The sequence below is a fragment of the Lolium rigidum genome, chromosome 2 (assembly GCF_022539505.1).
Source record: "Lolium rigidum isolate FL_2022 chromosome 2, APGP_CSIRO_Lrig_0.1, whole genome shotgun sequence".
NCBI lineage: Eukaryota > Viridiplantae > Streptophyta > Magnoliopsida > Poales > Poaceae > Lolium > Lolium rigidum.
Window position 1 is genome coordinate 101,350,567 of NC_061509.1, and position 12,721 is coordinate 101,363,287.

The window sequence follows — 12,721 nt, forward strand, 5'->3', positions numbered from 1 at the left end:
GGACCGGCCTATCCATCGAGCTTTGGTGGCGCAACATGATAAGACCCCACTTGCCCAACCGCAAAGCCATCTCTTCGCTAGAGCTTCTTGTCACTTGGGAGATTTGGAATGAGCGCAACGCAAGGGTTTTCAACAACAAGTATGCCAACCATGATGTAATTCTAGATAAGATTAAGAGAGAGGCCCGCTTGTGGGTTTTAGCCGGCGCTAAACGCTTGGGTCAAATCATGCCGCGAGAGTAGTCTCTTGTACTCTTCTTTTTGTTCGGACTTTCTTGTCAAACTCTTCTCCTTAATTAATCGAATGGGGCAAAGCTTTTGCCCCCGTTTCAAAAAAAAAAAATCTCCCTTGACGACAACCCAATGTCTCTCCAGGAACTAATCATTACATTCTGATGGGCGCCGTCGATGTTGAGGACCAGGTGCAGTGCAAGATGACCCGTACGATTCAAGAAACATACGGGACGACATCCTTTCGTAGACAGGGGACGCGCAGTCACAGAAGCCAGGCAAATATCCTCCCTGAAAGTGAGAACGGCAGGCAAACGTAATTGGAAATCACAAAACGCCGTCCTTCTCTTCAGAAAGTGTCAAGTTAACACTGCATCTCTAGCTAGATGATTTGCCAGTCAAGCAAAGATCAAATAATCGTCGGATTCGGCCACAAGCCATGGTGCGGCTGCACATGTGCACGCTGCCGGCCGGCTTAAGTCATTCGCGATGACCTTTGCTGAGTCCCCTCCCTCCTGGAACGGATGATCACAAGTAGTAAAGCTATATAAGCAAACACACGCATACAGAATCATCACACAAGATCACCACACAGCCAGTGATCAGAATTGCAAGACCACACAGTTTCCAGACTGAAAGAAGGAATTCACCTACGTACAGCTTAAGTTCGTGAGATCTGCAGGGGCATCGTCCATCGTCAGATATAGATATGGCGCCAGCTCCAGCTATCGCGGTGGCTTTGCTCGCGCTCGCCTGCTGTTGGCTGGCAGTAACCGCCGCGGACAAAGCACCGACCAAGTGGCAGAGGGCCAACGCGACGTTCTACGGCGGCGCTGACGCTTCGGGCACCATGGGTAACCAACTAGCTCACTCTTCATATATACGCAAATTCAATTCTACACCCTGTTCTTGCGCTAAAAAGCACACGCTAAACGCAGGCGGAGCGTGCGGGTACGACAACCTCTACACGGCGGGGTATGGAACACGGACGGCGGCGCTGAGCACGGTGCTGTTCGACGACGGCGCCTCATGCGGGCAGTGCTACAAGATCGCGTGTGACCGCAAGCGGGCCGACCCAGCCTTCTGCAAACCCGGAGTCACGGTGACGATCACGGCCACGAACCTCTGCCCGCCTAACGACGCGCTCCCGAACGACAACGGCGGATGGTGCAACCTGCCGAGGCCGCACTTTGACATGGCGCAGCCGGCCTGGGAGAAGATTGGCGTCTATAAGGGTGGCATCATCCCCGTCATGTACCAGAGGTACCTACACATCGATCAGTTATTCTTTTTTTGTCACTATTACAGAGTACAAATAATAATATGTATATATATAATATTTCTCCTCTATTCAATTCCATAAAATGGATTTGATCGACAAATCCGATCAAGCAACTATTAGTTGTTTTATACTTCTGGAATTGGACAGGGTTCCATGCGTGAGGAAGGGCGGGGTGCGGTTCAGGATGGTTGGTCACGATTACTTCAACGTAGTCATTGTGATGAACGTTGCGGGCGCTGGTTCCATCAAGTCCATGGATATCAAAAGCTCCGATTCAAACGACTGGTTGTCCATGTCCCGTAACTGGGGCGCAAACTGGCAGTCTGGAAGCTACCTTACTGGGAAAATGCTCTCGTTCAGAATTACTATCACGGATGGGCAGACGATCGAGTTCAACAATATTGTGACGGGCGGATGGAAGTTTGGACAGACATTTGCGAGCAAATTGCAGTTCAAGTGATCACTCTGAGACCAATTTAGAATGGAAATGGCTGAATATAATGTGTTGGTGCGTGGTGCTTGATAACATTTATTAATTAAGCACCACTTGTGTATATACATGTATAAGTTGACCAGTTAGGGCGTTATGAGCACCACACTGTTTTATTTACTTGTAAGATGTATACAGAATGAGACCGATACCACCTAGTTACCTTCAATTTGTACTTCATATATATTCTTCTTTTAATAGGGGAGCGTAGCCCGGACCTCTTCATCAAAGTGATGCAGACGGCTTTACTGCAAAGTAATAGTATCAAAGTATATTATAACTCATGGATTGCATAGATTTGCAACGTGGATTAACCAATGAAATGGAGAAAATGAAAGGTGTCTAAACATCTTGGATTCTAAGAGATTTGGCGCCAACCATCATGGTCGAAGATAGCCCAAATGACCGCCATTAGCCGAGTGCAACTAGAGTCCATATGTTCCCGCTGCTCCGATGAAGAAGGAAAGACCAAATGTGGAGCCAATACAAAGCCCTTTAGATGACCTACTGTTATCACCAGAATTTGACCAAGTCAGAGGTGGGTCGCGATCAAGATGGACTTGGAGAAATATATATATAGAAGGAATACGTGAATCGGCCTTTTATACCAAGTTGGTCTTAATTGCCCGTTTATCTGTAACATATTAGATCGCATCTTAGTTTAGAAATAGAATCTTACTCGTGCACGGTTTAGTGCACGCCCACATTAGAAAGTCCGCTGGACTATAAATATGTACCTAGGGTTTATGGAATAAACAACAACCAACGTTCAACCACAAACAAATCTCGGCGCATCGCCAACTCCTTCGTCTCGAGGGTTTCTACCGGTAAGCATCATGCTGCCTAGATCGCATCTTGCGATCTAGGCATCACAAGCCTGCCTACGTTGTTCACGCGTTGCTCGTACTGAAGCCTTTTTGATGGCGAGCAACGTAGTTATCTTAGACATGTTAGGGTTAGCATTGTTCTTCATATTACATGCTTTCGTAGTGCAACCCTTGCATGTCTAGCCGCCCTTACGCCTATCTTAGGCGTAGGGGCGGCACCCCGCTTGATCATAGTTTAGTAGATCTGATCCGTTACGATTGCTCCTTGTTCTACAAGGATTAGTTTAATATCTGCAATAGTTAGGCCTTACGAATGGGGGGAGGATCCAGCGGCACGTAGGGTGTCGTTCGTTGGCCCTAAGCGGGATGTTCCGAGGATCAACCTCGTGTTGGTTTTTAGGCCTTGTTTAGGATCGGCTTACGATCACCGTGCGTGGCCGCGAGGCCCAACCTGGAGTAGGACGATCCGATTATGCGGTGAAAACCCCACATCGTCGTAGATCTCATTAGCTTTACTTTGATCAAGCAGGACCACCATATATTCGGACACCCCGTCCGAATCATGGGTGGATCGGCTCCTTGAGCCGATTTACGGGATAACCCGAGAGCCGATCGAGGCTCGTATTTAACGTTTACGTGTGTGCCCTGCAGGAAACTAAGCGAGGCATCATCCACACCTTCCCGACCGGGTATAGGTCGGGTGGCACGCCCTTGTGATAAACATCGGTGCGTGCGACCGGGAGGCTTTGCGGGCCGTCGCTCGAGAGGGACTAGGGCCAGCCGCAGCCCTAGTTGTTCCCGGCTCTACGGTGTTGCCCGTCTCTGCCCGCCGGTGGGTTTCGACGTCAACACATTACGGCACGCCCGGTGGGACGGTCGACGACATCCACGACACCGCCATCTACATCCAAGATGGCGGAAGACACTCCGGTCACATACGCGGATCTGCCTGATGAGCTCAAGAAGAAGCATGACGAGATCAAGGCAACCCTCGAAGCCGAACTCATCGGCTCCTTCCACCGAACCCGCTCTCATGGCGTCAGGTGGAAGGGTTTCACACCGAAGGCGTGCTCGATGGAGTGGACCTGTCCGCCCCGTCGGAAGAACGCACCGAGTCGCTGCGGCGAGGAGATCAACTACATGGTAGCTCATTCGCTGCACCGCCACTCGAGAGCCTGGTGAACACCTTGGAGCGTGTCGCTCGCGCGTCGTCCGGGAAATCATGAGTCACCGGTACTCCCCGTCGGGACCGGCTCTGGGGACTTTCAAAGGAGAGATGCCGCTCCAACCCCAGCCATTCGCATGGGTAGCACCGGAACTGCCGAACTCATCGGCATACGTCGTCTACAAGATTGGTGGTGATCCTAGTGACTACCAATTCCTGCCTGAGCCTCCTAAGGAGGTCCCGCACGGATACGCGTGCGCATACGTGCCAGACAGCAACGCCTTGGCACTCTCGAACCAGGCTGCAATAACAGCGGCCTCTGGAACGGCAGGAGGAACGTCAGGAGCCGATCCTGAGAAGCAGTCGTGGCTGGCTAAGTACGCCGCCCCGACAAACCTCCAAAGCCCAGCTCCTGCAGTTGGCTTAGAACCAGAAAAACAAGCATGGCTGGTTAAGTATGCTACCCCGACGAATCTTCAGGGTCCGACACCTTCAGCCATCACAGCGGATCAGATTTGTACAATTCTGAAAGATCAGTTCGGTATGATGCCGAAAAGGAAGGCGTTCGGCTACACCAAGCCGTACCCCAACAGTTACGAACTGATCCCGCTGCCACCTAAATATCGGCTCCCGGACTTCACAAAGTTCGGTGGATCGAGACGGGTCCAGCTCCATCGAGCATGTGAGCCGATATTTGGCACAGGCTGGGCACGATCTCAGCATCGGATGAGTTGCGCGTGAGGTTCTTCTCACGAGTCCCTCACGGGATCGGCTTTCGGGTGGTACACATCGCTACCACCGAACTCCATCCAAACTTGGAAGCGGTTGGAAGAGCGGTTCCATGAACAGTACCACTCGAAGCTTCCGAGTCTAGCATTGCCGATCTAGCACAACTACGTCGAAGCGCGGAGAAACGTGACGGAATACATCCAGCGCTTCAGGAATCTTAGGAACCGATGCTTTTCGGTTCGTATAACTGAAAAGGAAGCGATCGAGTTGGCGGTAGCAGGCCTTGCAACACAGCTCAAGGACACGGCCTCCCAAGCAGATTATCCTTCGCCGGCGCACATGGTTCGAAACTTTCAGCATATGAACAGCGCCACCCGGACCTGTACCAAGACAAGTTCAAGCGTGCGGTGGCCCCGGTTGATGCGAGAGGAAGGCGAAGTTCTCCGCGGGAGACCAAGAAGTAGCGGTGGCTGAGTGGACTCGGGGAGGAACCCCCGTGTCCCGCAAATGGGTAAAGCCACCGGGCCCGCCCGGGGATTTGATTTTGACGTGACCAAGACTGAGCAAATCTTCGACCTCCTACTCAAGGAAAAGCGGTTGAAGATACCGAAGGTCTCAAATTCCCCACGGCGCAAGAGCTGAATGGAAAGCCATACCGCAAATGGCATAACTCGCTCTCCCATGCCACCAACGACTGCAGGGTGTGGCGTCGGCACATCCAAGCGGCGATAGAGAACGGGCGTCTAATTTTCAACCGGTACGCCATGAAGGTCGACACACACCCCTTCCCCGCCGTAAACATGGTGGAGTATGCTTGCCATGCGGGGTGCCAGCCGGGTTCCTGTGCAATATCAACATGGTAGATCTTGGACACCACGCTGGCAAGGATGGAGATGAGGGCAGCTGCTCTCATAACGAAGAGACAGAGGAAGCCGCTCCACGCGATCGGCTCCGCCAAGACGGCAAGCGCTACGTAACAGAGGGAGAAGTGAAGAACTTGAGATATCAGCGACCCCTCTCTGATCACCTCCTCAACAAGTATGTGGGTCAGTACGACCAACGCCGACGGTCCAGCGATGATGATGAAAGCGATCGCCTGGCTAGAAGACATCGTCGGCATAATCGCGATGAGGAGGAGCACGAGCGTTGCGCCAAGGGAAAGGCAAGGGAGAAAGACGACGAGGACAGAGCACGGGATTGTCCCTTCTTCGAGCACTCGCTGGGATTCGGGAATGAGCCGATTGCCAACAATCGGCAATTGCCCAGAATGCAACCGAAAAAGAAGGAGGCAGCCAACGTGTCCGTGTTCGAGCGCTTGGGACCTCTCCCGCCACGGAGCAAACGAGCTGAGTCCCCTCGGTTGGAAGATCTCGAAGATTCAGAAGACGAGGGAGAAGAAGAAGAAGACAGGTACCACCGGCCAAGGTGGTGCCCTGACGGACTCAGCCGTTCCCAGAAACGCAGGGTTCAGCGATTGCGCGGCCTGGAAGAAGCCGAGAGGTTATACTTGCATACATTGAGGAAGGCAAGGCCTGATCTGGCTGCGAAGGTTCAGCGAACCCTGGATGAAGAGGGACGTCCACGAAAAATGGAGTGGCGCCCCAAGCAAAGGAAAGCCGATGATAAAACATCGGCTGGCACAAACATGGTGCTAGTTCTGCCGACGAAGCTCAGTGCTCCACGGTTACACGATACATCCAAGGTGGACGACAACAAGCGCACCAACATGATGATGTCAGAGATTGGGCTGGTTATGTCTTCCGGCCTGAACGAGTAGCAAGAGCCCGTCAAGGAGCAAACATGGCGAGGCTGATCCTTGTGATCGGCCCCAAAAATTTATGAAGGGAACTTACAAAACCTTCACCGAGCAAGAAACGTGGAGGCCGATTCCAGCAATCGGCCAAAATTATCCTCACCCACCGTTCTGTTTGGGTTCAACATGTTATCCAACAGAGCCGATACCATCAATCCTCTTGACAGAATCGGCTCGGGGGGCACCCAGGTGGATAAAATACGAGGATATGCAACGGAAGCATCTCATCTTTTGGTGATGGGTATTGGAATATGGGGGCCGTTGCACAGGTCGGCCGTAAAAATAAAAAAAAAAATCTCTGAAAATTCGAAAATTTTCGAGCACAGCCGATGCAGCAGGCATCGACTTAAGGATATGGAAGCCGATGCGTGGCCATCGACTCAAGAGGAATAAGAGCTCGGATCTTCTCTTCAAAGGACAAGGCCAAGAGCAGCCTGGACGTGCAGATCAGGTCAAGGATGGAGCGCCTTAGATCCACCGAAGGAAAGAAGCCGATTTATGTTCGAATCGGCTGGCTCTGCATAAGGAACTTCCCCACACACGATCAAGCCCAGGTCCATGCAGCTAATTTGCGTATCCTTGTCTCTGTTTTGCCTTGGCTGAGACTCGGGGGCAACAGGCCTGGTAGATGCTCTATTAAGGAACCAATTGGGGTACCATCGGCTGATCTCCGTTGCAACCTTCTTCACAAAACGATGAGCGCTCGCTAAGGAGGATCTCTGAAACTGGTGGGAGAAATTTAAGGGCTCTCTTGGAAGTCCCACAGTATCTACCGGAAAGAGAATCATCAGTTGAAGAATGGAAGGGTGAATGTCGAAGGACCGATGCGTTGCTATCGGCTCATTACGCATTGGCAAAGGGGACGAATCGGCAGGGTCAGTATGAGGGAGAATCGGCTAAATTAAGTTCAAAGGAAATCAGCAAAATCGAATTGGGGAAAAGTTCTTCATTAATAGGCGGGATTTCTTACATCAAAGAGCTGATTGCTCTCAGAAGGAAATACTAGGGGATACAGTGCCCCATCTACTACTACTGGCCCTATGCTAGAGGTCCTATCTACGGGCCGTCACTGCCCTCGTCATCGCCGTCGTCGCCGCTGCTCCCGGCGGGCTCGTCGTCGCTCCAATGGCCGCCGACCGGGCCCTCGTTGTCCTCGTCTTCTTCGTCAGCGTCGTCCTCATCGCTGTCGAAGTCGCTAAGGTTGCCCGGCCAGGGCGAGACCGCTTGGCCGGTGGCTCGTCGGAGGGGCTGTCGTCGTCGTCCTCCTCCTCCTCTTCCTCCTCCTCTACCCCCTCGGAGGAGTTGAAGTCATCCCAGGAGAAGCGATCGTCATCGCTCTCCTCCTCCGATTCCCCGTCAGCGAGGAACCGGAGGTCGCTCTCCCCGTCCGTCGAGGACTGGTCATCCTCGGACCAGATGAAGAAGTCATGGTCTGACTCCTCCCCGGCCGCAATGGCGCGGCGGGTGTTCGCCGCATGGACCGCCGCCGGGTTGTACTCCGGCGTCGGCTCACGGGACGTGGAGGACTGGGCTGGAAGGATCCGATGGAGCGAGAGGAGGAAGAAGACATGGTGGCGCAGGAGGGCTTTTGGACCGCTAATGCGAGGGAGATGCGGAGCGGAAGCTGTTCATAGCGGTTAAATAAAAGGGGATATAGTGGAAATTCAATGCCACAGCAGTTTCCGAGGAAGTGGTGCTTGAAAGAAAGAGAAAAGACTGCCAAGTCACGCGGAGAAGTTGAGAAGGCAAGTCATCATGGTAACGGATACTGCGACGGTTCTGCCACGACATGACCCGATGAAAGAAAGGCATAATGATTTTGGAAATGTCATTTCCAAAACCAGGGGGGCATGTGTTATCACCAGAATTTGACCAAGTCAGAGGTGGGCCGCGATCAAGATGGACTTGGAGAAATATATATATAGAAGGAATACGTGAATCGGCCTTTTATACCAAGTTGGGCTTAATTGCCCGTTTATCTGTAACATATTAGATCGCATCTTAGTTTAGAAATAGAATCTTACTCGTGCACGGTTTAGTGCACGCCCACATTAGAAAGTCCGCTGGACTATAAATATGTACCTAGGGTTTATGGAATAAACAACAACCAACGTTCAACCACAAACAAATCTCGGCGCATCGCCAACTCCTTCGTCTCGAGGGTTTCTACCGGTAAGCATCATGCTGCCTAGATCGCATCTTGCGATCTAGGCAGCACTAAGCCTGCCTACGTTGTTCACGCGTTGCTCATACCGAAGCCTTTTTGATGGCGAGCAACGTAGTTATCTTAGACATGTTAGGGTTAGCATTGTTCTTCATATTACATGCTTTCGTAGTGCAACCCTTGCATGTCTAGCCGCCCTTACGCCTATCTTAGGCGTAGGGGCGGCACCCGCTTGATCATAGTTTAGTAGATCTGATCCGTTACGATTGCTCCTTGTTCTACAAGGATTAGTTTAATATCTGCAATAGTTAGGCCTTACGAAGGGGGAGGATCCAGCGGCACGTAGGGTGTCGTTCGTTGGCCCTAAGCGGGATGTTCGAGGATCAACCTCGTGTTGGTTTTTAGGCCTTGTTTAGGATCGGCTTACGATCACCGTGCGTGGCCGCGAGGCCCAACCTGGAGTAGGACGATCCGATTATGCGGTGAAAACCCCACATCGTCGTAGATCTCATTAGCTTTACTTTGATCAAGCAGGACCACCATATATTCGGACACCCCGTCCGAATCATGGGTGGATCGGCTCCTTGAGCCGATTCACGGGATAACTCTGAGAGCCGATCGAGGCTCGTATTTAACGTTTACGTGTGTGCCCTGCGAGGAAACTAAGCGAGGCATCATCCACACCTTCCCGACCAGGTATAGGTCAGGTGGCACGCCCTTGTGATAAACATCGGTGCGTGCGACCAGGAGGCTTTGCGGGCCGTCGCTCAGAGGGACTAGGGCCAGCCGCAACCCTAGTTGTTCCCGGCTCTACGGTGTTGCCCGTCTCTGCCCGCCAGTGGGTTTCTGACGTCAACACCTACACAAAATTTGGAACCGTTCTCTTGTTAAAAACCACTTCGTTGTGAAATTTTCATATTTTCCAAACAATTGCGCAAACTCCTACTCGAGTTCTTGCCTTAACAGAAGGTTCAATCCCATTAAGCTAGTTTTCAAACAAATTGGTTACATTATATGGTGACCCTGCATACCACTGCATGTTGTAGTATGCCAGTCGTTGATATAACATTCACGAAGTACCATTCCACAAATATTACATCCCTCAGAGTAGTACAACAGAACATAGCAGGTCCATAACTCATTCATTGATTATTACAAATATCACACACATGTCGTTCCGGAGCTCCTCTTGGGTCCTAAGAGGAATACTCCCGGGTTCGAGGCGAACCCATCTTAGCTTACAATACCAGGTGTCTCATTAAGTTATACATTTATTTCTTCGAGCAGCTAAATACTAAGAGTTCGGGCTGCTCGGCTACTACTACTACTCGAGATGCTCAGGCTTGATCTCCTCCGGAAGCCTCCCCGGTTCCGTAGACGATGAGGTAGTCTACGCCCTCAATACCTCCAGAGAGGTCTGGTTCCTCATAGCCGATGATCTCGGCTCCTTCATTGTTGTCGTAGTCCTCCTCCAGACGATTCAGACAATCTAAGCATGGGATTTAAGAGTGGTATGAGTACGAGCGTACTTAACAAGTTCATTATAGATAAGAGGTGTTTAATGCACTAGCTACGATATTAGACCAGAAAGTCTAATACCAATGCAAGTTTTGGTAAACATTTCTTCAAGAGATTGCTTTTATTTCAAAGAGCTATGTCCGTCAGCCTTCACCGGTTTACTAGAACTTCATGGAGCTCCTTTCCGGCCGCGTTCGCAGTTCCTTATCCCGGAACAGGGAGTGACAGGTCACGGTTCTTTACACTCGCAGAGGTGTGTTGCTTTATCCATAAGAGATCTTAACCTTGGTGCCAACCGGCAGCTTTCCCGTCCACACTTCCTTCGGTGTGAGGCCCGGTATAAGGTCTAGCCAATCATGTTCCTCCGCTACCTCGCACACCCACCCTTTGTTGCATACCCCGACCCTGGGTCCTCGTCGGTCCTCTTATACCAATTAAGGATGGACCCCGACCACGACAACAGTTTGGGACTCGTTAACCAAACTCCTTCGCGGGTAGCTGCAACCCATCATAGACCACTTACCGTGGGGAATTAGAATGGGATCCCCACCCCACCGCTTGCCCAACCTGGGTCAAGTGTCTACGGTAAGCGCATCCGTTGATGTACGAGAGGTGGAAACACTTTTGACTACTCCGTCCCACTCCGGATCTTATGGTTAACACGGAAATTACGGCACAAGAATCATCGGCGACATTTGTTGTTTAATCCTAGATGGATATTAACCCTTGCAATGGAACCTCCACCATATCAACACAATCCATGGTTCCATTGCCCACCACATAGTCATATTCATAGTTATGAAAGTAGTGGTTTTGGTTTTTATGCAATAGTGATAACCATAATACTTTGCAAGTAATTTGATAGAAATACTCAAATGACATGAGCAAGTGATGAACTTGCTCGAACACCGCAAAGTTTTGCAGCTTGGATGGTGTGGACTGACCCTTGTCCTCTCGGTTCTGAAAAATAGCATCATTGTCCGATAAGGGCAATGGTTAAAGAAGCAATTATGCATGATTCCATTTTTAGGGTTTGTTCCCCCCTTCCGATGTCGTTATTATTTCATGTAAGAGGTTAATACTAAGAATAATTTGGGGATACTTGATGTAAAGTAAAATACACCCTTGAAATGTTGTCAAGGTGTTTTTAAAGTCCAAATACATTAATGGACTTATTTTTATTATTGAAAATTATATGTGTGATTTAAATGATTATTTAAATCATCAAATGAAGACTTATTCTTAGTTGTCTTCAAAAATTCTCTTTGATATTTTATTTAGATAGAGAATTTTATGCTGATTAATTTTCACATTTTTACTTATTTTTTTAGAGTTGTATCTTATTTTATAAAATTCTTGGAAATTCTCATTTAAATGGGTGTTTTGGAAATGTCCAAAATACCCCTCGGGCCCACCTGTCAGGCGGCCGAGCTGGTTAGGTTGGACCAGCCCAGTGGGCTCGGTCCAGCCGACCCAGTCGCTTCGTCGTCCTCCCTCACTCTCGAACCCTAATCCCCTACTCGCTCTGCGGCGACGCGCGTCGCCGGCCCCCTTGCCGAGCTGTTCCGCCGACTCCGGCCATCGCCGCCGGCGAGATGCGGCGCATCCGATCCGCCGTTCGACGGCGCGTCAGATCCACCGCGCCGATCCGTGTTTCGCCGCTTCCTCGACGCGTCCCCATCGCCTCCGCTCGCTCGCCGTGTTGTGCTGCGGCGAGTTCGTCGCCGCCGACGCTCCTGGTGCCGAGGCCGTGTGCCTCGCCGTGCCTGCGCTGGAGCCTCCGTGCTTCGGCGATCGCCTGGCTTGGCCATGGCTTGGCGCTGTCGTGGCCAGGCTGTGCCGCCGTACCACCATGGTGACGCCGTAGTGCTCCGCTCCAGGTATTTGCGCCGCCATCCTTTTCCTTCTTCCTTCTCTACTGCTAGTTCATCCTCCTCTCCTGTTCTCTTCTCCCTTGCGTCTGGCTCGACCAATGGCCTCATTCCCCATGTGGAGATGTTGGCCGTGCCGATGCGCTCGCTGCGGCTTGCTAGCTTGTGCGCCTGCTCTGCTATGCTTCGTGTGACCGTGCTCTGCTCGTGCATCCGCCATGGTTCTAGCTTGCCGTGTCCTTGTGATGTTCTTGCTCAATTGCTTACTGTTGCAACTCATGAACTATTGCTTATGAGCATGCTGTGGTGCTCTGTGTAATTTTAGTGATTCCTTCTGATTCTCTGTATAATATTCCTTTCCTGTATATGCCATGGATTGCTCTTGGCTTGATCATTCTGTGATGATCCTTGCCTTTGGCAAGTGCCAGTGCTCCAGATTTGCTATTATATGTGCTCTAATTCCTGGACATGCTCAATTGAGCCTAACTGTTGCATTAACAACTCCATCACTTGATGGAGTGCTTCTGGATACAATTATAAAGCTCTATTCACTTATCTGTGATGCAATTGTTCAATTATATGGTTAATTTAATTATCTGGGCCTTGTGATGATACTATGCTTGGCTATAGTG

General features: G+C 50.8%; 1 protein-coding gene across 1 annotated transcript; it reads left to right on the forward strand.

Annotated features, from left to right (window-relative positions):
* The first annotated feature begins 939 nt into the window (after positions 1-939).
* LOC124687011 (expansin-A24-like) lies at positions 940-1,972 on the forward strand. Its single transcript, XM_047220867.1, has 3 exons — positions 940-1,084; positions 1,169-1,493; positions 1,660-1,972. Exons 1-3 carry the CDS (start codon positions 940-942, stop codon positions 1,970-1,972), a joined length of 783 nt encoding a protein of 260 aa, XP_047076823.1.
* Positions 1,973-12,721: the final 10,749 nt, after the last annotated feature.

What these genes read in the sequence shown, in the direction of transcription:
- LOC124687011 (XM_047220867.1), top strand. Translation starts at nt 940, where the DNA reads ATGGCGCCAGCTCCAGCTATCGCGGTGGCTTTGCTCGCGCTCGCCTGC. An exon ending in TGACGCTTCGGGCACCATGG is followed by an intron (nt 1,085 to 1,168) that starts GTAACCAACTAG and finishes CGCTAAACGCAG; the next exon opens with GCGGAGCGTGCGGGTACGAC. An exon ending in ATCCCCGTCATGTACCAGAG is followed by an intron (nt 1,494 to 1,659) that starts GTACCTACACAT and finishes GGAATTGGACAG; the next exon opens with GGTTCCATGCGTGAGGAAGG.